Source organism: Nannobrachium achirus (genome assembly GCF_963921795.1).
Source record: "Nannobrachium achirus genome assembly, chromosome: 7".
NCBI lineage: Eukaryota > Metazoa > Chordata > Actinopteri > Myctophiformes > Myctophidae > Nannobrachium > Nannobrachium achirus.
In genome coordinates, this window is record NC_137816.1 from 6,811,842 (window position 1) to 6,837,390 (window position 25,549).

The 25,549-nt window shown below is 45.4% G+C and overlaps 2 protein-coding genes and 1 pseudogene across 3 annotated transcripts in view; 1 reads left to right on the forward strand and 2 right to left on the reverse strand.

The window, feature by feature from the left end:
- adamtsl3 (ADAMTS-like 3) overlaps nucleotides 1-25,549 on the reverse strand; it is a gene marked incomplete at both ends in the record, with an annotated part of 420,411 nt that overhangs the window by 276,293 nt on the left and 118,569 nt on the right. Inside the window, one exon of the mRNA XM_080729421.1 lies at nucleotides 23,896-24,023. Coding sequence (XP_080585547.1) covers nucleotides 23,896-24,023 — 128 coding nt within the window. The remainder of the gene's footprint in view (nucleotides 1-23,895; nucleotides 24,024-25,549) is intronic.
- LOC308287985 (chymotrypsin A-like) lies at nucleotides 2,547-3,163 on the forward strand (annotated as a pseudogene). Its single transcript has one exon. The product of its transcript is annotated as a chymotrypsin A-like (transcript).
- LOC308287986 (signal peptidase complex subunit 3-like) lies at nucleotides 5,036-5,599 on the reverse strand (the record flags this gene model as incomplete). Its single annotated transcript, XM_080729337.1, has 1 exon — nucleotides 5,036-5,599. One exon carries the CDS (start codon nucleotides 5,597-5,599, stop codon nucleotides 5,036-5,038), a length of 564 nt encoding a protein of 187 aa, XP_080585463.1.

Sequence of the window (25,549 nt, forward strand, 5' to 3'; positions counted from 1 at the left end):
TCCATTTGGTTTCAGGGCGCCCCCAGGTTTCTGGGGGCTTGGCGCAAACTTATAAAATAAAATAAAAAGTCCTTATATGGGCATTTCCAGAAACAAAATCCCTTTAATGCTCATATATGGAGATTTCTGATGTCATCAATCCCAGGCCCTAACTGGCCCAAGAGCCTGCTTTACTCTGATTTACACCCTAACTTCCCCGAAAACATTACTATTAAGTCCGTATATGTATATGGATATATATTAATAAAGGATAAAATAAATAAAATATCCATATACAGTATGGGCATTCCCAGATGATGCCCATACTGTACCCCCTTATGCCCATATATGGAGGCATCAAACCCAGGCCCTAACTCGCCAATTAAGGCCCTGCTTGGCTTTACTAATTAACATACGTTTTATGCCCATATATGGAGATCCCTGTCCCAATGTCATCAATATTAGGGACATATCTGGGACGCCCTGAGGTGTCTTACTAGTAGTATGTATTTTAAGTCTTACCGATGACATTGAGTATAATGGGCCACAATTGAAACAAACCTCCTGGTGCATTTTGTATTATCCTTTTAGCATAGCTTTTGACTGTACTACCTGTACCGTGCAAAAGCATGTTAATAAAGTATTCAATCAATCAATCAATCAATCAATCAATCAATCAATCAATCAATCAATCAATCAATCAATAAATCAATGTGCACCTCCTCCATCCTTGAGGAGAGTTTATCAGAAAATGGTCCACACTAAGCATACCAAAACTCTCCAACGCTATATAGTTCAATTTGAGCATTTTGGCTCTGGACTTGATGCCATCAGCTATGCTGTTGATCTGGGTAGGCCTTGCAGCACAGAACCGCACACAGTCATGGTCTGACTGCATTTTACCAGGTCATAGCTGACGCTATGGGACTCCACAAAGGTTGTGTCTGCTTCACTGGCCAGCCAGCTGGATATCAGTTTGGAAAGTAAGAAACTTTTACAACATTTTATATCCAATTGCTATCCAAAAAGTGTAACCAATGTTTTAATTTTTGAAACATGCTTTGTTGTTGTTTTCTTAAAAAAAATAGCCAATGAATATTGCAGTTTTATAAAAAAACTAGACCAGGTCAACCTTGGTTGTGCCAGACCCCCTGTCTGTCATCATCATTTATGACATCATGCCTTTTGTAGGCATGTCATCATCATGTCATCATCATATATACCCTTTATATAGAAAACCCGGACAGACCGACATTTGCTTATGTAGGCCTACCCATTTCATGGGTCTGGCAATCACACCCAATGCGAAGTGAGCGGTGGTCGTGCTTGCATAACGTCTTCAGACTGGGATTTAAGTCTAGGATGTACAGTACAGGCTATGCTACACACACACACACACACACACACAAACACACAATGCTATGGCAAACGCTGAGGAGAAATGGCTACAGACACACACACAGCCACTATGGAGCGGTTTACCACAGCTCAAAAACAAAAATAAAAATCAAACCTCGGTTTGAAGTGAAGCGGTGAACTTTTATTCTATGTGTTCTAGAGTTATGAACTATACATTCTTTATATTCTGAATGAATTAATGATTTTATCTGGAGGGCCGAATTGTCATGTGAAACTTGACCAATCCTCAAAGTATCCAATCATCAGACCGGGACGGACACTACACACATACGTACGTACGTACGTACGTACGTACGGACGGACGGACGGACGGGACAGGACAGATAAAACCTGTTCATTCTGAACTGAAATGACCATATATGGGCGTGGGACACACAAAGCCACTCATTGGAAGCGGTTTTCACCGCTTCAAAAAGTATGTCATGACATCACAGGTCATCTCAAATTTTGGGCCTGTGGCTCCCCGGCTACTAGTTAGTGTGGTTAACCACACTGTAGTCCTGGGGAAACATTATTGCCAGACCCATGAAATGGGTAGGCCTACATAAGCAAATGTCGGTCTGTCCCTTTTCTATATAAAGGGTATATATGATGATGACATGATGATGACATGCCTACAAAAGGCATGATGTCATAAATGATGATGACAGACAGGGGGTCTGGCACAACCAGGTTGACCTGGTCTAGTTTTTCTAGATAAACTTTATTTGAAGGGGTTTTTACCTTGAATCAGATGCAATTGGAAATTGGTGGAAACACATGTGGGAGTGGTGCTAGCTGGAGGATTGGTGGAGCTTTACATGACAGTTAGCTTGCAGCAGAATATAGTCACGTCGGCAACCACACTTGCAATTTGCAATTTCATCTTTCTAGTTATATTATAGTAACCTGTGGTGTCCTACGTTCGGTGTTTCAGACGCGTCCTCTGTCTATCCACAACTTTCCAAAGTCCCATCATGCATTGCGCAGAAGGTGCAGGCAGCTTCCAGCGCCGCAGCCGAGTGTGATCTACAAGCTCACAGCGGCTGCAACTGCGACGCGACGTGAGCTTGTACCGGTATGTCTGCTGTTCACCGGAAGTGTCCCGCAGATAATGCTACAGTAAATTCTGGTGGAAACAGGTGGATATATATACCAGGTCGCACTGGATGTTGGTGATCAACGAGAGCTGGATCGTGACCGCAGAACACTGCTCTGTGAAACTCTCTGACCGCGCCATCCTGGGCGAGCACGACCGCTCCTCCAACGCCGAGGACATCCAGACCATAGAGGTGGAGAGGTTCTTCAAGCACCCACAATACAACCACCCCATCCGGCTGAACAATGACATCGCACTGATCAAGTTAGCCAGGCCCGCAGAGTTGGGCATGCATGTGTCTGTGGTGTGCGTGGCAGAGACCAGTGACAGCTTCCCGGGTGAAATGATGTGTGTGAAGTCTGGCTGCAGGGGCCGGACCCACCCTAACAGGCCCACCCCTGCCCGGCTCCAGCAGGCTGCTCTATCTCTCCTCACTAATGAGGAGTGCAAGAAATACTGGGGAGACGATGTCACTGAGCAGACGATTTGCGCCGGAGCCAATGGAGTCTCTTCCTGCTTTGGTGACTCTGGGGACCACTGGTCTGTGAGAAGAATGGTGCTTGGACTCTGGTTGGTGTGATCTCCTGGGTCCATAGGGACAGGGACCACAGGGGGGACTATCCCGGTGGGTTCGCCCGCGTCACTGAGCTGCGTGAATGGATGGATCAGACCATGGCTGCTAACTAACTCCCGGTAAAGGGACAATGCACATAAAATATGTTCCTTTCTGTGTGCGCGCCAGGCAGTGCCTCTGACTGCCTGCCTCTATGGCCTGCCTGTGTGTTTGTGTTGCACGTTAGAACTCCTAACGTAATGCAGTGGTTCTCAACCTTTTCAGGCTGTGACCCCCAAAATAAACATATTTGAACTGGGGACCCCCCCATCCTGACAAACACTAAGAGTTGAGACATTACATTTTGTATAACGCAGTTCTATTGTGAAAATATCAGATCTACATGCTCGCAACGCGAGGCATTGTGAGCATGTAGATCTGATATTTTCACAATTTCTGCCTCTAATATTTGACAATTTAGCCAATGTTTAATTTGTCATTTAAGAAGTATTAAAAAGTCCTTAAATTGTCACTTTAGAAATGTGCATAATATACCCTCTATACACTTAAACTTTATGGTGGTTTGTTTACTGTTGAGTGAGAAAACAATGTTGCACATTAATTCAATCATCTTGGGACCCCCCAAAATAATTTGGGGACCCCCCTGGGGGTCCCGACCCACAGGTTGAGAACCACTGACGTAATGGACCAGAGCTAAGCCAGAGGGAGAGGAGATATCAACCTATTCACCTTATTCCTGGTCCTCTCCAGAGGCTGCTGTTGCCTTTTACAGAGGGCGCCATTGAGTGTATCTCTGTGTGCTGCTGCTCCTCCCTAGTAAGGAAGTGAACAGGGAATCAGTGTTTTGCCAGATTTTGCCAAAGAAACAAGCGGCCAGGACACGTTGCAAGACATTGTGAGCTTGTAGATCTGCTATTTAAAAAAAATCACACCCAATGTGAAGTGAGTGGTGGTCGTGCTTGCATAACGTCTTCAATGGTAATTGGTGATGTAATACAGGCTACACACACACACATATTGCTATGGCAAAACGCTGAGGAAAACACATTGCTATGGCAAAACGCTGAGGAAAACACATTGCTATGGCAAAACGCTGAGGAAAAGTGGCTACAGATGGGTCTAGGATGTAACTGGTGATGTAATGTGATGTAGTATGGCTACACACACACACACACACACACACACACACACACACACACACACATATTGCTATGGCAAAACGCTGAGGAAAACACATTGCTATGGCAAAACGCTGAGGAAAAGTGGCTTGACGCAAGAGGAGCACATACTGTATGTCTCTTTGACCAGTAAGCTCAGATTTTCCACCATTTTGAGCAGTTTGAAAAACAATTAAACCCAGTTTTCTCCTGGGTTTTTTGAGCAATGGAGCATTCTACACACAATCTAAGGACCATTATCTAAAATCCCAGTTGAAAAGTTTGTACGCGGAAAAAATGTAAGCCTCCATGAGCCAATAGACATTGTAAAGGGATAGCTTCTTTAAATAGTGGAAGAAAAATCATTTCTGTGGAATGCTTTCTCACAGTCTACAGTCTGTGGATCGAATAGCTCAGTTGGTAAGGTGTGTGCCCTTCACTAAAAATATATGTGGTGGACCCCCCCTGAACCCCAAGGGGGTGGACCCCCTCGGAGTTCAGCCCTCTAGTGGAGAAGGGGCTCCGAGTTACAGACCCGTAAAGGTCTCCGATGGTCCCCGGGACCCCCGGGTGCGAGAACCAGCGTGCCAAAACCATAGAGTATATATTATATATACGGTATAATAGAAAACGAATAGCCCCGCCCCAGCTATTCCTTTCAATGCAAGTTGCTTGCGTCCATTGAAACCCATGGCAGACCCCAGGGGCGTGCTCTTTTGATCGTGCATGTATTTTTCACCCTGCCTGCAGTTCCAGCTTTGGCCAGTGGGGCAGTAGCTTCAATATTTACAAGCTGTTCTGGGGGCTTGGCCAAAACAAACAAACATCCTAATAAACCTTGACGGTCTCGTACGTGTCGGGGAACGGCACGCTGACGCGCCCGCTGCCCCCTCCGTCGGCCACCAGGGGCAGTGCTCCTCCGGCAAGGGGCACAACGTTCCAGCCCAGCATCAGCGTCACGTTCCCGTTGGCCCTCAGGCCGCTCCCGTCGTCCAGGAACAGGTACTTGGACTGCACATCCTTCAGGCGTAGTCGGGAGCCCTCCTGGTCTCCCCGGAGCAGGACTTTGTCCCACAGGACCACCTGGTTCACCTTGTTGCCAGGGGTGGCGTACTCGGCGCACACGTACACGTACAGCTGCTTGACGTTCCAGTCGAAGACGGGCCCGAAGTCGGCCGAGAGGTCGAACGTGACGTAGGCCAGGTCGCCTCTCCTTCCGGCGTCCTGCCTCAGCAGGACGCGGGACAAGCGGACGTCCGCAGGCGCGCCCGAGGAGGAGGGGAGGCCTCGGTCTTTCAGCGCTGTCGAGAGGAAGCAGGCCAGCGTGACGACGACCAGCGCCGACAGGACGAAGGACCCCAGCTCGCTCAGCCTCGATAGGAACGTGTTCATCCTCATTTAATACCTTTAAAAAAGGGTTACACACTGTTCCGTCTGTTCGGTATGAACTGCAACGGTGGTCAGTAGAGTGGTCGTCTCTTACCAAGGCAATGGAGCATGACGAGGAAGAGATTTTATTAGCTTTAGCTCCAAGTTCCGCTTTGTCCGTTGTTGTACAGAACAGCAACCACCTCCTGTATTTATACACTGAGTGATGTCATCAGTGATGTCATTAGCAGTCTCACTGGGACGACCAAATATGGTGTGTCGTGATGTAGTGCATGTTATTTAGTCACAAGCTCTTGTTAATAATTCAATTGGTTCTATATTTACAATATATAATAAAACCCACATAACCAGTTTAACAAGTTCTCATGTATTAAAAAAGGAAAAATAGCAGATGCTCACGACGCTAAATGTGATGCGTTAGCTTGTAGATTGGCTATTTTTGCTACATTCCGTGTGACAAAGTAGAGCATTAATTGACTGAAAAACAATAACAAAAATCAAACCTTGGTTCGAAGTGAAGCGGTGAACTTTTATTCTATGTGTTCTAGAGTTATGAACTCTGTGATCTATACATTCTTTATATTCTGAATGAATGAATGATTTTATCTGGAGGGCCGAATTGTCATGTGAAGCTTGACCAATCCTCAAAGTATCCAATCATCAGACCGGGACGGACACTACACACATATTCTGGACGTACGGGACAGATGAAACCTGTTCATTCTGGACTGAAATGACCATATATGGACATGGGACACACAAAGCCACTCCTTGGAAGCGGCTTTCACCGCTTCACAAAGTTGAAATATGGCGATCCGGAAAGAACATCTGGAAAATCTTGGAAATTAGACAGGCTCCCCTCTGCGTCGCTATGAAGGCCTCACATCTATGTCGCACCACCGATCCGAATGATTTGCCCAGATTATGGAGATATCTGAATCTGTCAGTCATTGTCATCTTACGCCCAATTGCCCATATATGGAGATCTCTGTATCTGTCAGTCCTTGTCCCTTTCATGTCCATATATGGAGATATCTTTATTCGTCAGTCCATGTCCCTTTTATGCCCATATGTGGAGATCCCTGATGTCATCAGTATATGCCCATGGACATGCCCCCTTTTGTGCCCATATATGGAGCTGACTGATTTGTTTGCGCCAACACTTATATGATTATTATGGCTGAGTCATGCCGGTCCTCCCTTAAGCCAAATTTAATATAGGATATTGTGACATCACAATATACAATATATGGGGAAGTTGCACCAAATATCATCCCATTCTTCAAAGCGATCCGGTCACCGCAACGGGGTTTCTTCCTTAACGGTCCCGAAACCAATCCAGACTGATATCACTATTATCACACCTTACGGAGTAAGGCTCAACGAATCCACTCTGATCCACGGTGGTGGTGGTGGTGCTGGAGTGTGGGATGACCCACTGGGTGGAGCGCCTCGACGGGGGTCCGCACAGATCTTTCCATGCAGCCGTGGCGGCGGGGGACCGGCTGTTCTCCTTCGGAGGATGGGAAGGGAAGACGTCCTCCGTTGAAGCTCTGACACCGGGTCAGATGGAGGTGCACGTCTTCAGCACAGTGTCTATGCGCTGGAGGACACTGCCCCCGGTGGCAGCACCTGGAAGAAGAGAAGCTCCCCTCGAGGTCCCCTCCGCGCGCTGCTACCACACAGCCGTGCTCATAGGAGACGTCGTCTATGTCTGGGGCGGGTACACAAACGCGTGGAGCTACTCCAACCAGCTTTACGCATTTGACGTCCACACCCACAGATGGCAAAAGCCCACGATTTCTGGGGCTGTTCCACGGGAGATGAAAGGTCATTCAGCCTGCGTCTTGGCCACGGTAATGTACATCTACGGAACATGTGATCGGTGGAATATGGCATTAGGATATGTCATTCCACGCACTGACATATACAAGTTGGACACCATCACCATGGTCTGGTCTTTAATTAACGCTAAAGGAACTTCACCGTCTGTCTCGCAGTTTCACTCTGTCACCGTCATCGGGACAAAGATGTTTGTATTCGGCGGCTGCCGTAACGAAGAAGATTACAGCGCAAAAGAAGGCTGCTACAGCGACGTCAGGGTGTTCGACACTGAGACCAACAGCTGGCTGAGCACACCTTCTGCACAGCTACACCCAGAGGGACGCTGTTGTCATTCAGCCTTTGCCTACAACGGAGAGCTGTACATATTCGGTGGCCGCACCTGGGAGCGCGCGACCTTCGACGATCTGTGGAAATTCAATCCGGAGAGCTCTTCCTGGAAGAAGGTCGTGCCCAAGGGGAAGCGCCACCCGTCCGGGAGATATGGGACCTGCTGTTGCGTGGTGGGGGATCGCTCCGTCCTCTTTGGAGGCGAGTGTGACACCGGGGAGTTCGATGACCTGTACGTCTTAGATTTGAGTCCTAGTCTGAAGACGTTGTGCAAGCTGGCGGTTAGCCAGCATGGTCAGGAGCACTCGGGTCTCCCACAAGACATCAGGTGGGAGTTTAGATGTGCTCAGAGATAACAACCAGGACAGCAATGATGTTGAGGAAACACTTCACTAAATGGTAAATGGTGCATTCATACAGAGTCTTTATCCAAGGCGCTTTACAGAGATTGTGCATTACATTCACCCACACACACATTCACACAGAAATTCACACACCGATGGCAGAGGAAACCATGCAAGGCACCAACTTGCTTATCGGGAGCAATTAGGGGTACAGAGTCTTGCTCAAGGAATCTTCGATACTCTGGGTGAGCCCGGGATCGAACTGGGAACCTTCCGGTTCCGAAGTGGCCGCTCTACCTCCTGAGCCATTGCCGCCCACACTACTGTGAAGTTCCATGTTCATCAAGCCCCCCTCGCTACACAAAACACATGACACGTCAGATGAAATCTTTTGGGTAGGTTATTTTCTTCTTTTTTTTAAGCCCCAATTATATTTGTATGCTTATTTTTGAGCGCTCCATAGAGTGGCTGTGCGTGTGTCTTGCGTGTGTCTGTAGCCACTTTTTCCTCAGCGTTTTGCCATAGCAATGTGTGTGTGTGTAGCCTGTATTACATCACCAATTACAACCTAGACCTATATCCTAGTCTGAAGACGTTACGCAAGCACGACCACCGCTCACTTCACATTGGGTGTGATATTTTCATCCAATGTTGACCCAGGCATCAACCTTGCATGTCATTAGAAGTGTTTACCTGTATGTTGGTCTTAAAGGTAGGGTAAGTGATGTTGTTTTGTTTAAAGCAGCGCTATGTAATCTTCATCTTCTACCCCAGATAGCTCAAGAGCTGAATGTGTTTACCATTGAGCTACGATATGGCATTTTCCAGTTTCTACAACAGCTCACGTGCTGCACACACGCACGTACGTGCACACTCAAACATACATAATGTGCATCCAACTCCACCGCCGCAGACACAACCCAGGAATAATAATGCTCAACTGCAGCGGTCGAGGTGGATTTGATTTCATGACAAAATTAGTGTATTTTACAGAGTGGGTTGGGTGCTGAGAGGTTTCCCACTGCAGAGAATAGACTTTCAACAATTCAAAACTACCTTAATTTGTTTAGGTGAGTAGCAAAGTAGTTTTGATTATTTTTACTGAAGTCGAGCACTCGTAAGGCAGTGGAATTCCTGCTCCTGTACCTGAGCCTGCTTCCTGGCAGAGTGTTAGAGAGACCTCACTAACGCTCTGGACTAGAGCTAGTATGTATAACAAAAACTCCAAAGACAGTTCTTGCTCATTGTTTGTTTCTCAGTACGGTTTTCAAATGCATAAAAATCTTTTGAAAATAGCATATATACAAGCTCACACCACAACGCTTTGTGGCTATTGGTCCTAATCCTATTTCCTATATCCTATGCTTGGCCCCTGTAATCGCTGATGCAGCTGGAAGATGCAAGCTCCAACATCTGGCTTTGTCCGGGAGGCAAAGTGTGGCCTACATTTGGCCTAGATCTTGACACAAAGTGCTCAAAGTCAATAATATAACTGACTAGAAAAGATGCAATTGGAAATTGCAAGTGTGGTTGCCTATCAGGCAACTATTTGACACTAAGGTCTCAGAGGCGCTTGCCCATCGGGCAAGTACAGGTCATTTTCTACTTGCCAAAAGGTCATGCTCAGTTGCCCGAAAAGTAAATTGTCCATTATAAAATTATAGGTAAAATTTGAATTACTGTTTAATATAACACTGTAACACAGTGTAGCAACAGTGAAAACCTATTTTACCTTCCACACACCAGAAGACGGAGTGCTCTGGCCAAATTTAAAGTTTTCAGACAGATACTGTATCTCGTGTTGTGATTATAGACCTTTGCGTCCCCTCTCAAACAAGCACTTGCCCGGTCGGGCAACGCGAAAGCAAACACCACCTGCCTCAAAGTTTAATTTACCTGCTAGGGGCAGGTGGGCAACCCTTAGTGTCAACGCCTGCCTATTGATAGCCAGAACGTCATGTGAAGCTCGACCAATCGTCAAGCTAGCACCACTCCCCTGTTGAACTCAATGCACTTAATCTATAATGGTGACGTCACCGAGAATGCTACTTCCTGATTGGCTAAGTTGACCATAATCATTTTTGCTGCTTCCTGATTGGCTAACTTACTCTATAATGGTGTCGTCACTGAATGCCAAATTAAGGACACCTGCACAAATCTGTGTTGTTAAACATGACGTTAGTTTGTTGGTATGAGATCAGACAAGAGCTTTGTCAGCCTATATAAGATGTTGAAGACATCTAGAGAGACACACAGAGAGACAGGGAAGAGACAGACTGAGACAGAGTAAGACACAAAGGAAGACAAAAACACAAAGGAAGACAGAGAGTTTTACAGAGACACAGAGATAAAGATGCTGTGCTGATCAGTGCCCCTGAATAGAGGACCACAGACCTACCACTTCCTTGGTTGTACTGCTGGGCCAGCGGAGGACAAGGTGTATTCATTTGGAGTGTTCTTCTCTAACAGAGAGATCTACAACACAGATCAGATTGATGTGCACGTCTTCAGCACAGTGACTTTGTGCTGGATGACGTTGCCCCCAGTGATAACTGGAGGAAGAGAATGTTCCCTTGATGCTCCCTCCACGCGCCATGGCCACGCAGCTGTACTGATAGGAGATATCATCTACATCTGGGGTGGGACAGTTCATTGTAAGATCACACTTAAGACCACACTTGAAGACAAATGGTTTACCATTAAAGGGCCACTTCACCTCTGGGACAACCCTATCTTATTTTATTGTTGTTTGGGACACAATCAACACAATCCGGAGTTATTTTTTGTGTTCAGTCTGTTTCTTTAGATATTTTAATATTCAGCATGTACTGGTGATGCGTTTTGCGTCATCCAGTGATGCGTTTTGCATCATATGATGCAAAATGCATCACTAGCACATGCTGAATACCAAAATATCTAAAAAAAACAGACTGAACACAAAAAATAACTTGGGATTGTGTTGATCGTGTCCCAAACAACAATAAAATAAAATAGTGTTGTCCCAGGGGTGAAGTGGCCCTTTAATGGGGACAGGGACAACATTCTTTATGCATTTGATTTCGGCACCCACAGATGGTTCAAGCCCAAGGTTTCTGGAACTGTTCCAGAGGCGAAGTCCAGCCATTCAGCCTGTGTCTTGGAGAAGGACATGTTTATCCATGGAGGATACAACCAGCTGACTGGATGCATTAATGACGTCTACAAGTTGGACACCACAACAACGATGTGGTCTTTAATAAACACCAGGGGAACTACACCACCTGTTTCACGATCTCACTCTGCCACCATCATCGGCACAAAGATGTTTGTATTTGGGGGGTATGGGCACTAGGACAACAAGATCAGAATCTTTGACACAGAGACCTATTGTTGGCTGGTCATACCAAACACTCAATGGGACCCAGTGCCTCCCTGCTTGACACACAGCATCAAGGGTTGGGTTGGGGGTAAGTTCCTGTGACATAGAAGTGTCATGTCCAGGGGGTTTACAGTACACATCAAGATGACTCACGCTACAGAAACAGGAAATAGTCTCCTGCCCTATGGGCCTCATAGCTCAGCAAGGCTTACTGTATGACCATGCCCAACAACTCTAACAATGACTTTTTTTCCCATTTTTTTCATCGAATTTCTATTGGTAAATTGATCAGTCTGAGCAAACACTCCAACCTTCTGAGCTCAATGAGTCCACGAGTGCATACTGCGTCAAGTCATGTCAAGTTATGGATTATTCAAATCTAATTACAGAATAAATAATAGCGGTTGGATTACTTTTAATAAACTGTAGGCTACTAGGTCAGTTCAATTTAAAAAAGGGTTTTATATCCATTATTATTCAGTGGTATTACACTGTACAGGAATGCAAAATGTGCAGACACGCGCACACACGCGCACACACGCGCGCACACACGCACACACACGCGCACACGCACGCACACGCACGCACGCGCGCACGCACACACACACACACACACACACACACACACACACGCACGCAAGGTCCCAGTAGGAATTCAGCAGGTGTCCTGGCTTGCACATTGATGTTTCTCCAATAACTGGAGTGTGAATCTCCCAGTGCAGTGGAAGACGTCTGAACAAATCAGGCCCCCCAATCACTTCCAGACGTGCTGTGCTCTCAGAGGGGCTGGGGCAGCCGGGGCCACACCGCACTGCACTCCGCCTGTCTGTCTGTCCGTCCGTCCGTCCGTCCGTCCGTCCGTCCGTCCGTCCGTCCGTCTGTCCGTCTGACTCAGGGACGTGCTGGCCATTGGGAAAAGCGGGACAACTCCCGAACGGCCGGTTCATTCCCGGCCTGGTCCAGGCCGGCCATTAGGAAAAAATAAAAAATAAAATGACGGCCTTCGTTCCATTTTGGGGGCTGGGCGGCCAACAAAGTAAATCGTCACTGTCGGGCAGAAACCTCGTATCTCCAAGTTTCAAATGTATTTTTTTTTCCGCAAAGAGAGAGAGATCTCTCTCTATAGCGCGCAATGAGGGCCTCTCCAACTCTTTTTCCCGGGCTGAATCAGGGGCCCAGCATGTCCCTGGTCTGACTGACTGACTGGCTGGCTGAACTGGGACTCTTTAAGACTCTTCTGAGGAGATGGGCTCTCATCAGACAGACTTCAAACGGGCAGGAAAGAGGAACAGGTCACACGGGTGATAAAAACCAAGCTCAGACTTATCATCGTGCAGACGTTCTGCTGCACGTGTAATTAGAGACAATCAGGGGGAATTTGATGTAATTTGATGGCCGCTGTTATTGTAAGTGCTTTAAAGTACCATGACGGCATACTGTGTGTGCGTGTGTGTGTGTGTGTGTATGTGTGTGTGTGTGTGTGTGCGTGCGTGCGTGCGTGCGTGCGTGCGTGCGTGCGTGCGTGCGTGCGTGCGTGTGTGTGTATGCGTGTACTTGTGTGCGTACACTTGCACGTGTGTGTGTGTGAGTATTAACTCACACACACCCAAGCGGGTGACAACCTCTAAAACAGAATATTTTTACCAGTTAAAGTATAGACCACAGTAACTGGGATGTGACCTAAATGATAAAGCCTGTTAGTCAATCAATCAATGTACTGTAGACTAAGTGGTCGCAAGAAAAACAATGCGACTGTATTCACAAGCCTTTAAAAGGCCTTCCTCGGCGGCCTTTGCTTTGAGCGAGGGGAGATAAACATCTGGGTCTCATCAACGGCAACTCTACGTCCTGCGGAGAAGAAGCATTCTTCCACAGGAAACATTCAATTGAGCAACAGTGGTCCTAATATGACAAAGACTGTGCTGTAAAAAAGAAAACACCTCCGGAGCATTCCAAAGGCAAACGTGCGTGAGTTATTTGGTCCCCCCTCCCCTATTGTCTCCCTTACAGTGAATGGGATACTAAATGTGCCCCTGTAATCACAAGCTGCCACTTAGCAAGCGTTAAGGTGGTTGCACACTGCACTGCGTGCACTGCGTGTGGAGAGAGAAAGGAAAGAGAGAGAGAGCAAGGGACTCAGTGCGACAGCTGTGAAAATCGGGATTATTTTTTTTTTGAAAATCTGAAAAAAATCTGTCCGAAAATAAATACGAAACGGGCGGCAGTGTGCAAATGTGATTGACATAACATGAGGTTGATTTTTTTATTCACGCACTCCGAAATTCACTCCGATATTCGGCCCGAAAAATGCAACAGTGTGCAAAGACCTTTAGTACCATGTACAGCGTATATTTTACATTTCGGCAGTGAAAAAACGTCCCTTCTCGCGGCTCAGCGTGGGTTGAGTTGGAGTCCGAAACAATGGAGACAAATGCTAATGTTGTGCCGGGAGGGAGGGAGGGAGAGAGAGAGAGAGAGCGAGTGCACGGTATGAAATAGATTGCCCGTGATATGGAACACTTCCTGAACAAGCAACACCGCACAGCAAATTGCCATTGCTGAGAGAGAGAGAGAGGGAGAGAGAGGGAGAGAGAGAGAGAGAGAGAGAGAGAGAGAGAGAGAGAGAGAGAGAGAGAGAGAGAGAGAGAGAGAGAGGGAGGCAGAGCTGAATGTTGAATGTGGAAACCGGTGGAGTGGAAATGTAGAGTCTCAGAAATACTATAGGTTTAATGAAATCCTCTCCTCCAGTGGATTTATCTGTATGCAGCAGTGAGAGTGAACCAACCACTGACCCTCGGTAGATAAGTGTCTCCCCTGTCTTTTGTCTCCCTTTTCACCCTCCCTCCCTCCCTTCCCTAGCTCCCTCTGTTCTCCTCAGTACTCCACAGAAAGACCCTGACAGTCTGGGCTCTGTCAGGGTCTCCTCCTATAGGCCCAGTGGTTCTTCTCAGCCTTTTCAGCCAACGACCCCCAAAATAATCATATTTTAACTGGGGACCACCCCCCCCCCCACCCTGACGAGCACAAATAGTTGAGGCATTACATTGTGTATAACACGGTTCTATTGTGAAAATAGCAGATCTACATGCTCACAACGCCTCGCAATCGGCTATTTTTTACAATTTCTGCCGTTGATATTTGACATGCTCCACAATTTGAAAAATGTGCAGATACCCAGCAGGGTTCCCCAATTAGTTTTCCCCAAGGGCCGAATTATGACTAGGGTACCAAACCCACTACTCCAGCGACAGTTTTCGTCGTCGTCGGGTGAAAATCTTGTATGTCCAAAACAGTTGTTTTGAATTTATAATTTTAAATGATTTAAACTAGTGAAAACAGCCGATCTACAAACACACAACGCCTCGCGGTGCGAGGCGTTGTGTGCTTGTAGATCGGCTGTTTTCACTACTTTTGTGCGACGGCCTTGTATGATTTGCGAAAGAACGTACACATTTGGAGATACGAGATTTCAAACCGACAACGACGATATACTAGTGTTGTTGCTGCTCTTATACCACCATTATTACTGGGGTTGTGGGGGCCAGACAGTAGCCCCCCGCGGGCCGCAAATGGCCCGCGGGCCGCCTATTGGGGAACCCTGCTCTATAGTATACACTTAAGCTGGTTGCACACTGCTGCGTTTTTTGGGCCGAATATCGGAGTGAATTTCCGAGCACGCAAATAAAAAAATCAACCTCACGTTGTGTCAGTCACGTTTGCACACTGCCGCCCGTTTCGCGCACCACTCGGTCCCTTGCTCTCTCTATCTCTCTCTCTCCTTGCCCTGAAAAACGCATTTCGCAACGAAAAACGCAGCAGTGTGTAACCACCTTTACACTGTATTTTGGTGTGTTTACTGTTGAGTGAGAAAACAATGTTTCACATTAAGCAAATCTTCTGGGGACCCCCCCCCCCCCCAAAAAAAAAATAATAATAATAATTTGGGGACCCCCCCCAGGTTGAGAACCACCTTCTTTCTGTATTTTCTCCTGTCCTCCTCCCTCTTCTCTCTCACCGTGCACACACACGAACACACCTCTAGAAATGCTGTGCATGCCTCCATAAATCCATGTCTCAATCATTCAAAAATGTATCAGACAGTAAATATTGCACATCCTGCCCCAGGAAATAACCAACATAAATTACTGAAATGCAAAGTGGAAGAAATGTTTTGGACATTAATGTAGCATACAAATATAATCCTCCAGCTGCTGTTTAACAAATTAACAGCTCACTCAAAAATGCACCATCTTTAGTTACTGCACAAACTATAATTTTCACTGTAATTCTCCTAAAGCCTGATTGCAAGGTTTCAGTAATATGTTTAGTGGCAGATGGAATGATGTGAAATTAACAGGGCCAACGTAGCTAGATAAAATATCCTTTGGACAGAAATTGTTTCGTGTTTTCTCCAAAACAGAACATAGATTTGAATCCAGCTGATGTGCTCTAAAGGCTCACCAACGGAGTATACTGTACTAGTTACTTTATAGATTTTGATTATTATTGCAAAACACACTAACCACTTCAGCCACTTTGCTATTTTTAAAAGTTGTTTTAAGTACATTTCGATGCCGACACTTTTGTACTTTTACTCAAGTACACTTTGGGACTTCCACTTGTAACAAAGAGTATTTCTACATTACAGTATTGATACTTTTACTCGAGTAAAACATGTGAGTACTTCTTCCATCACTGGCTGGTTGGTTGCACAGTAGTGATGCGCGGATTGACCCGGTGCCCCCACCCGCCCACCAACAGGATCAGGATTTCACTTATGTGTGTGTCGGTTAAGTTATATAACCAGCCAGTCAACGACGGATACGATTTGAAACACAACTTTCGCAAGTGAGACAGATTTTTTGACTGAATGAACCAACCACGCTCACCTCGAGACTCCAGTCGCTCCCATCTCTCCAATCTGGTGATTAATCAATAACCTACAGGATTTAATATTGTCCGTCTTTTGCTGTCTGTTTAAAGTGCGAGGCGCTGTATAAATATGATTTTAGGCACGAACATTCACGTCAAGAAGATTTAACCATTATTGCATAAACTGAATACAGGTAAAGCAGATTTAACCATTTATTGCATAAATGGAATACAGTTAATTTTGGCGTTTGAAGGGCTCCGCGATCGGAGATGCTCCCTGAATTTTGTGCAGGCATTTCTGAGCATGCTAAGCAAAATCAGGGAACGCAGCAATACCCCCATAGGGATAGAATAGCAAAAGCAATAACCATGACATGTAACATAATCAGATCATAGTATGTAACATAATCAGATCACAGTATTGAGCTTAACAACATTGACATGAACTTAGTCAAAATCACAGTATTGAGTTTAACAACATTGACATGAAACTCAAGATCACAGTACTTTACATTGACATGTAACTTAATCAGACAATCACAAGTATTTAGCCAGACTGATCGTGCAAAGGTGGAGGCTGGGGTGGTGGAGGTAAGCAGCAAATGATCCCGAAGCTCCGGAACCAAGCATTGGTAGAGAAGCAAGCTCTATTTAAAGGAGCCTTCCCTACTGATGAGAGCTTTGATTGGAGTATGGCAGTCATGTGACATAATGACCAGCAGATATGTTAATGAGGTATGAGAACAGAGCTGACTGACAACTGACTACAGCCGAGCAGCACTTGACTCCCATGTCCTGCATAAACTAACGCTGACGCTTCATTTTAGGCACGAACATTCACGTCAAGAAGATTTAACCATTATTGCATAAACTGAATACAGGTAAAGCAGATTTAACCATTTATTGCATAAATGGAATACAGTTAATTTTGGCGTTTGAAGGGCTCCGCGATCGGAGATGCTCCCTGAATTTTGTGCAGGCATTTCTGAGCATGCTAAGCAAAATCAGGGAACGCAGCAATACCCCCCAAAACTAATGAGCTTGCTCTCTGTCTTGGCAGAGGCTCGGCCAACCAGAGAGCGCTTTAAAACCCCCCAAAACACGGAACCCAACGCCACATAAAACCTGTGTCAGTCAGACTCTGGTTATGTGAAGCAGCAGAGCGCCACTGCAGACTTCTATATGATTAAAGCAAAAAGACTGCAGAGTCTTTACCACAAAGAAGCCATCCTATACGCTTAGCAGTAACTATGTGAACAGCCGCTGGCTGCGATCTCTACGTTGAATTTATTTAACTTATGCAAAAAAGATACAGCTGCATCTTAAAGAGAGATCATTCTATGGATAGTGAAAATGTACCCATTCTGTGTAGCTGCGAAGCTTCGCCTATTCTTGAATGATTAGCCTATTTTAAGAAGCAGATGTTCTTAAAGAAAGGCCATTCGAGCCGGGAAGCTCCCCTGCTGGCCTTGGATTAATTATTTTAAAGTTTAAATAAAACAGTTATTTTACATAACTTTTACTTTATCAAGAAGCAGATGTTCTTGCAAAGACCATATGAGCGGGGGCAGCCACCCTGCTGGCCTTGGATACATTTATTTAAAGTTTAAATATAACAGTTATTTTACATAACTTTACTTTATCAAGAAGCAGATGTTCTTGCAAAGACCATATGAGCGGGGGCAGCCACCAAGAAGCAGATGTTCTTGCAAAGACCATATGAGCGGGGGCAGCCACCCCGCTGGCCTTGGATTGATTTAATTGCATTATTTGATAATTATTTATATATTTTACTTAAGCAGATGATTTTTTTAAGAATCATACAAATAAGTACACAATGGATCAGCTACGCTTGCCGAGCTGTACCCCCAGTGAGCTGTTTAAGGTTACCCATGTTATTGGACGTAACCATGCGATTGAATGATCCCTAACAGCTGCGATGCCTGTGCCAACCACCTTGATGCCTCGGATAGAACCGTCTCCTCTGCCCATGCTTTTTGGGTCGCCAGAATGTCCTCCTTCCTGGCAAACGCAACGTCATAACTGCTGAGGACCAGTGTCCATAGCTTCAGTGATGGAGCCAGCCCAGTTTAATGCATAGAGAGATGTACAGGTGTGGAGCCATCCACGTTGCTGCAGGAAGCATCTCTGGTAGCCATCCTTCCAAGGTCAGATACAGCTTGCCTCGCCAGAGGCCACGCAGATACCATGAAATGGAGGATAAAAGAAGTATTAGTTGAGAACGTAGACTGGATTGCCTTGTTGCACTACCCGGCTGAATATTAATTAACTCCTACCATCATAAGGTGCTGCAGAGACTTGAATATACTTAGAATCATCTTGAGCCTTGTTGCAACGATCATCATTACTATAATTATAATTATTATCATCCATCACCATGCAATCTATATAATACATCTGACTTATCAGCCATATAATTATGCCTTTAGATGAAGATGCAGTTTGATTAACGAATGACCTGCCTTTCATGGCTTCGGGAGGAGGTCCAGGTGAGCATCCTCGATCCAGAATCCTCGATCATCCCATTCCCGACACATGGATGTCGCTCATGAAACAGGCAGGCAGCCACTCCCGTCTGCCGAATCTGTAGCGTGCAAGCAGGCGGGCCAGCAGGGGGCGGGCGTGCAGCAGGCAGGCGGGCGGGCGTGCAGCAGGCGAGCAGGCAGCGTGCAGCAGGCGGGCAGGCAGCGTGCAGCAGGCGGGCAGGCAGCGTGCAGGCAGGCAGGAGTACAGGCAGCATGCAGGCAGGCTCATGGTTGCAGCAGAAGTAGCGTTAGCTGAAGCTGTAGTAGCAATGCCCTCTGCAGTGCCGACCGGCTCCTGACTGGCCTCATGGTATTATACACTAGTGGATGAAACTATAAAGATAAACATGTTAGCAGAAAGCACGCAGCAGCTGCAGCACAACGCTGCAATGAAATGTTGCAGCAGCTCCAGCATGAAGCTGAAAAATTAAACATGATGTTAGCAGCAGACATGTAGCAGCCTCAGCAAGAAGCTATAAAGAAAAACACAATTTAGCAGAACATGTAGCAGCTTTAGCTTGAAGCTGCAATGATAAGACCTGATGCCTGTAAAGTTAAACATGATGTCAGCATTAACTAGCAGTAGCATTAGCTGTAATTATTAGCAGTTATGCTAGCAGGCAGCAGCAGTTTGAGTGGAGCTAGCAATAGCTGAAATTATAGGACACATGATAGTATCCGACTGAAGCAGCAGCAACAAGCCATTAGCACAATTATGTGATCATTGTAGCATCCGAGATAGCAGCACAACTGATAAAGAAAGAAGCCTGGAAATGAAATGTGTTGTTAGCAACAGACATGTAGCAGCTTTAGCATGAGCATAAGTTGAGCATACTGAGAAATGGTAGAGTCAAGCAATAGCCAGCCTGCAGTAAATAGTTTACACCGAAGAGCCTTTCAGTGAGCAAAATTACAGAACAAGTGTTTAACGCTGTTCCGAACAACGTTCAGCATGTACTGGCTGTGCATAGATACAGTAATCAACTCAGTTTATCCATTTCACATGGCCACTTAAGTGTTATCATGCTAGCGTTTGTAGCACAAGACATATGACATCCCTGAGAGTTACTAGCGTTAGCCGCTAACATAAGCATTTAGCAGTGAACAAGCTTTTCACATGTCTATCCCAGTGCTGCCATGCTAGCGTTGTAGCATGAGACAATGACAACCCCTGAGTTACTAGCATTAGCCTCTAACATTAGCATTTAGCAGTGAACAAGCCTCTCCCCATGCTGGAATGTATCCTCTTACTCTATACAACTCAAGGTTCCAAATGCGCTAACAATAGCATTTAGCAGTGAACAAGCCTCTCACCATGCTGGAATATCCCTCTCACTCAAACCTCTCTCTCAAAGGTTCCTGAGTAAATAGGGAGAGCTTCCTAGGATCTCCTTTTAGAAGACCTGTACCATCACGCAACTGTACTTTTCCCATGCAACCTTCTAACAAGTCTTCAACTCTCCCCACACACTACACACACAGTAGCTGCTTGACCTCATGTGGCTCAAAAGGGGAATTAACCCACTCTGCACACAGACTAGGCTGATTCTAACAGGAAGCATGTTGGAAGGATGTTGAAAGCAAGCCAAATAAGCAACTTCACTTCAGAACAAGCCCGAACAAAACAACCCACAACTAGAAGTTATGGGGAAACAAGACCAAGTTGCTTATAATGGGCAGACCTGGCAACACTGCTAGACTGATAACAGTGTGAATGTGTATGGTAGCAGTACATAGACTACACTACCCATGATGCATTGCCCATTTAACTTCCTTGTTATGAGTAACCTCCCTTATCAACTTTCCACCACAGGACATTTACTATGGTGTTTATAAAGCCAAAATAATCACCTGTGCAAGAACCTTCATTTCCATACTTAAACAAGTGTGAGAGTGAGCGTGTTTGATCCTCGCTTGAATGCCGTAATCTCACCTACTTTACTCCAAGTAGTGGCAGATAGTTGAATATGGACTAATTCAACTGTAGCACATGACAATCTCTCTCATGGTAACAAGTTCTTACACCCCTGAAAGGGCATATGTTAACCATTAAACATTTTAACCCCCTCAATAAAACTTCTAACATCTTGAAATGCTGTACCACTGAATTATCTAAGCATCAATATTTGATTCAAGACTTCTTACCGAATACTAGCTGAACCATTCCTCCAGGACAGGTCCCCAACAAACACTCAGACTCAGGCTTCTGCATGGCCAAACAGGCCCAGACACAGCCACCTCCCCTTATGCTCTGCCCTTAAAGGGGCAGTGCTACTCCTGTAAACACTTGACATTATTCCTGAATGAGCAAAGCATTAATCTTAATACACAAATATACTCAGTAGTTCCAACCTGCCTGCAGAGTAAAAGTAGCATTAGTATATGATTAGCAGCAATGTTGGGAAAGGAGGCATAAGCTCTATTAGAAGTGAGCAATAGCATCAGAATATCATCCATGCATGATATCAAATAATAGCATAGGCTACACCTGTTTAAAGCAGGATGGGAATCCCTGCCTGGAGCCATGCATCTGAAGGGAGTATAGCCACACCGGCCAACATGTTGGATTAGCTGCCGAACTAGCTGGTGTTTGCAGAGTGTAGCCCTGTGATTAAAGGTTTAAGAAAACCAGTGTGGCATCTGCTGGAGACAAACAGCACTGGAAGCTGGGCAGGAACAACAGTTCACATACTGTTCTAGGCAGCACAAATCACAGCCAATGCCATCATGGTTCGGGGTGCACTGTAGAGCAAAGCATGCGGTTAGCTTATGTTGCTACAAACAATTTGAAGCTTCCACTACTACCACTGTTAGCATATGCTATACTGTTGAATTGAGAAGCAAGCATGCTAGTAATACATTTTAGATGAGACCTTGTTCAAGTTATGAGTAGTAGTGAACACGTAAATGAGAACTAATGAAGTAGTGCATCATGATAGCTGTAGTTAACATTAGGCATAATACTGTTAGCAGTAGCATAGTGATAGCAACAGATATAAAAGCAGGCTAGCATGCTATTGAAGCAGCACAGTAGTAAGCAGTATCTAAAGCAGAACCATATGGTATCACCAAGCTTTCGAGCAGAACCAGAGAGTAAAGCAGCCGCAGCAGCAAGCAGCAAATGATCCCGAAGCTCCGGAACCAAGCATTGATAGAGAAGCAAGCTCTATTTAAAGGAGCCTTCCCTACTGATGAGAGCTTTGATTGGAGTATGGCAGTCATGTGACATAATGACCAGCAGATATGTTAATGAGGTATGAGAACAGAGCTGACTGACAACTGACTACAGCCGAGCAGCACTTGACTCCCATGTCCTGCATAAACTAACGCTGACGCTTCATTGACATAAAACCTGAAACGCCATTCTTACCCCGACGATGCCCCAGAGAGAATGAACGTCTTTGAATGAATGTCTTTTAGGCTAAACCCCAATTTGAACAACACGTTTGTTTATTTAGCCCATGACAATATTGTGCTACTGTAGACCTTTCTGTAAAGCGACTTTGGGTACTTAGAGAGCCGTATATAAAGATGAGCTATTGTGGAGATGATATACCATCTTTTTTTTTAAATGCGGGTTGCGGGGCGGGCGGATTCGTTGATTTATATATTGTTCTGCGGCGCGGGCGCGGGTGGGTTACGTTTCGTGCGGGCTGTGGGTCGTGCAGGTTATGAAAAAAAGCTGACCCGCGCATCACTATTGCACAGTGAATCAAGGGTCTTCAACAGGCGGTCCGGGACCCCTAGGGGGTCCTCAGAGTTAGTACAGGGGGTCCTCCAAGTCTTTGTTTGATAGAAGCTTTTTCCTCCTTTTTATATTAACCACTTGCCACATCCATATTCTGAGAACATTAACTCTTTTACCGCTTTGGACGTTCCCGTTCGCCCCATTTTTCCCGGCGGCGCGATGCCAATTGTACGTTCTTTGGCTTGTTCTTTTGTACCTTGTTTTGATGTCTGTAAACTGATGAGGGGTCGCGCGGGTGTGTACCGTAGAGACAGCTCCCGTAAAAGTGCTCTCAAAAACCCACTGGACGTTAGCATCAATGGAGTAACAACACTCTTCCTTGTTATTTTCTCTGGGTCTATTGCTCTGTAGCGATTGAGCTGTCTTGACGGACGGTAGCCTACCGCGGCCATTTCACATTAATTCTTGCATGAGGCTGCCCTCTACTGCTAGTATAGAAAAGTACACCTATTTAAGGAGAAAAGAAAATAATAATGATGAAAAAAAATGAATACATCTTTGTCTATAACATCGCAAAGGTAAGGTGCTTTTGCTGGCACAAAACCCAATAAATAAATAACAACATCTGGCAGTAAAAGAGGTCTGATGCAGAGGGGGGAAAAAAGCAGACCAAGTGCAGAGTGAAGGGTCAAGTTTAGTAAGTATTGACGGTTCAAGTGGTTAAAGGACAACTAAAATGTTTTCATTTCCTTCGTTCTATTGTTTTATCACGTTTACCGTGTTAAAATGTGGGGCATGCGTACGCATGGGGGCATGCGTAAAAGTGGCTAAATATTTCTTTTTAGACACACTAAGCCAGCAGTTTCTTTATTGCTATTTACTACTGTAAATAGCAATACACTTCTAGCCCCCATAAGTCACATCCAACCATAAAAGGTTGCGTTGTATCTTGGGAATGGGCTTATTCTGTGTAAAATTACATATTTAGCCACTTGTACGCATGCCCCCAACCACTGAAATAAGAATCTCTAAAACAATAGAAAGAAGTAAATGAAATAATTTTAACACTCATCTTTTATATTCTTTAATTACAATCTAAAATATGAACCCTTGTTGTAAAAAACTAAAGTTGTCCTTTAAATATCTGAAAACACACATTTAACTTGAATCCAAAATACACTGATGATTGTGCTGATTGTGCTGTAAAACGATGAAACTACATGGAGTCTGGATTGTGGGGGTCCCTGCTTCATCTCTCTCTCAACTAAGGGCTCCTTTGCCTGAAAACGTTGAAGACCCCTGCAGTGAAGGGACCTTACCCTCCATTGAGACAGCGTCGCAGCGAGTAGGAGGCTCCTCCTCCACAGGTACGGGAGCAGTCGCTCCAGTCTCCCCAGGCGTCCCAGCCCGTGTCCCGGTCCTCATCCGAACGGGTCGTCCTGGATGCCTGTACGGACACACAGAGAGGAGAATAATGGGTCCCCATGCAGCACGTCTCTGGATCCCCCCAACAATCATGCAGGTTTTAAGCTTATTATAATACAGCAAGGGTCCCTAGGGGGTCCTCAGAACTTTTATATTAACCACTTGAACCCTAGTGTCCATATTCTTTAGAGAACTTTAGACAAAAATAGCAGATCTACAAGCTCACAACGCCTCGCGCTGCGAGGCGTTTGTGAGCTTGTAGATCGGCTATTTTTGGCAAAGAGCTTCAGTGTAGAGGAGGAAAAGAGCAGACTAAGTACAGAGTGAAAGGTCAAGTTTATTAAGTATTGACGGTTCAAGTGGTTAAATATATGAAAACACAAATTAACATGGTTCCAAAATGCCCTGATGATTGTGCTGTCAAACAATGAAACTATATGGAATCTATGAACAGGTTGTGGGGGTCCTTGCTTCATCTCTCTCTCTCAACAGAGGGGTCCCTGGCCTGAAAATGTTGAAGAGCCCTGTAATCCAGTTTACACTTTGGAGAAACAATTCTAAACTGATCTGGCCCAAAGAAGACTTTATTGGGCCAGATCATTTCTGTTTGGATTTTTTACAATTTCAGGGATTATGGTGGATTGGAACTGGACCACAATTCATCCATGGATTTCAATTTCAATCCGAGGCCAATATACCAACAACGACAAGATTCTCCTCATATGGTATTTTCGGTGGTTTACGATAGAGGGCGTGTTATTTTTATTTTTATTTTTTTATCGTGGACATTCGGGCAAATCTTTGAATACATTTTTTTTACTCAAATCTTTGGTTCTGGGGGGATGGGGGGTCCCTGGAACAACATATTTTGAGATGGGGGTCGGCTGCCAAATACATATCAACTTTGGGGGTCCTTGACATGAAAACATTTGAGCACCACTGATATAGAAACATACATTTCTATATTTAGAAGACATATTGTAGAATCGGCCTCAGGTCTAAATGGGTTAAAGATGCTAGTCCGCCTACAGCCTACACGCAGGAACACCTCATAGAAACTCATGTACGGTCTATACTGATGACTGATGCACAGTGTACACACACGCTTGTCGTTGGCACTAGCTGGTTAATGACAAATAACAGTCAGAGTCTGGGAATGTCCACAGGGTCGGTGGAGGCTTGAGCGTCGGCCGGATTAGCGGTCTCTGCTGCTGCTTCCGGGTGACTCATGCTAAGTTACACACTTGCGTACCATAAAACGCTTTCACTGTAGGTTCAACTTCTGCACTCAAAATCGCTCTCTCTCTCCTGTCGGATTCTGTCAAGCAGAAGCACTTGTAAAAAATGTGAATAAATAAATAATAGCCTTAGAATCAGCTAAGGGTATTCAACAGAGGGTCTGTGACCCCTTGGGGGTCCTCAGAGTGACTACAGGGGTTCTGTTGGGGAACATTAGCCAAAAATAGCAGATCTACAAGCTCAAAAGAAGAAGAAAGAAATTGGAGTTGGTTTAGAGGAAAAAGGAGCAGATGAAGTAAAGAGCCAACG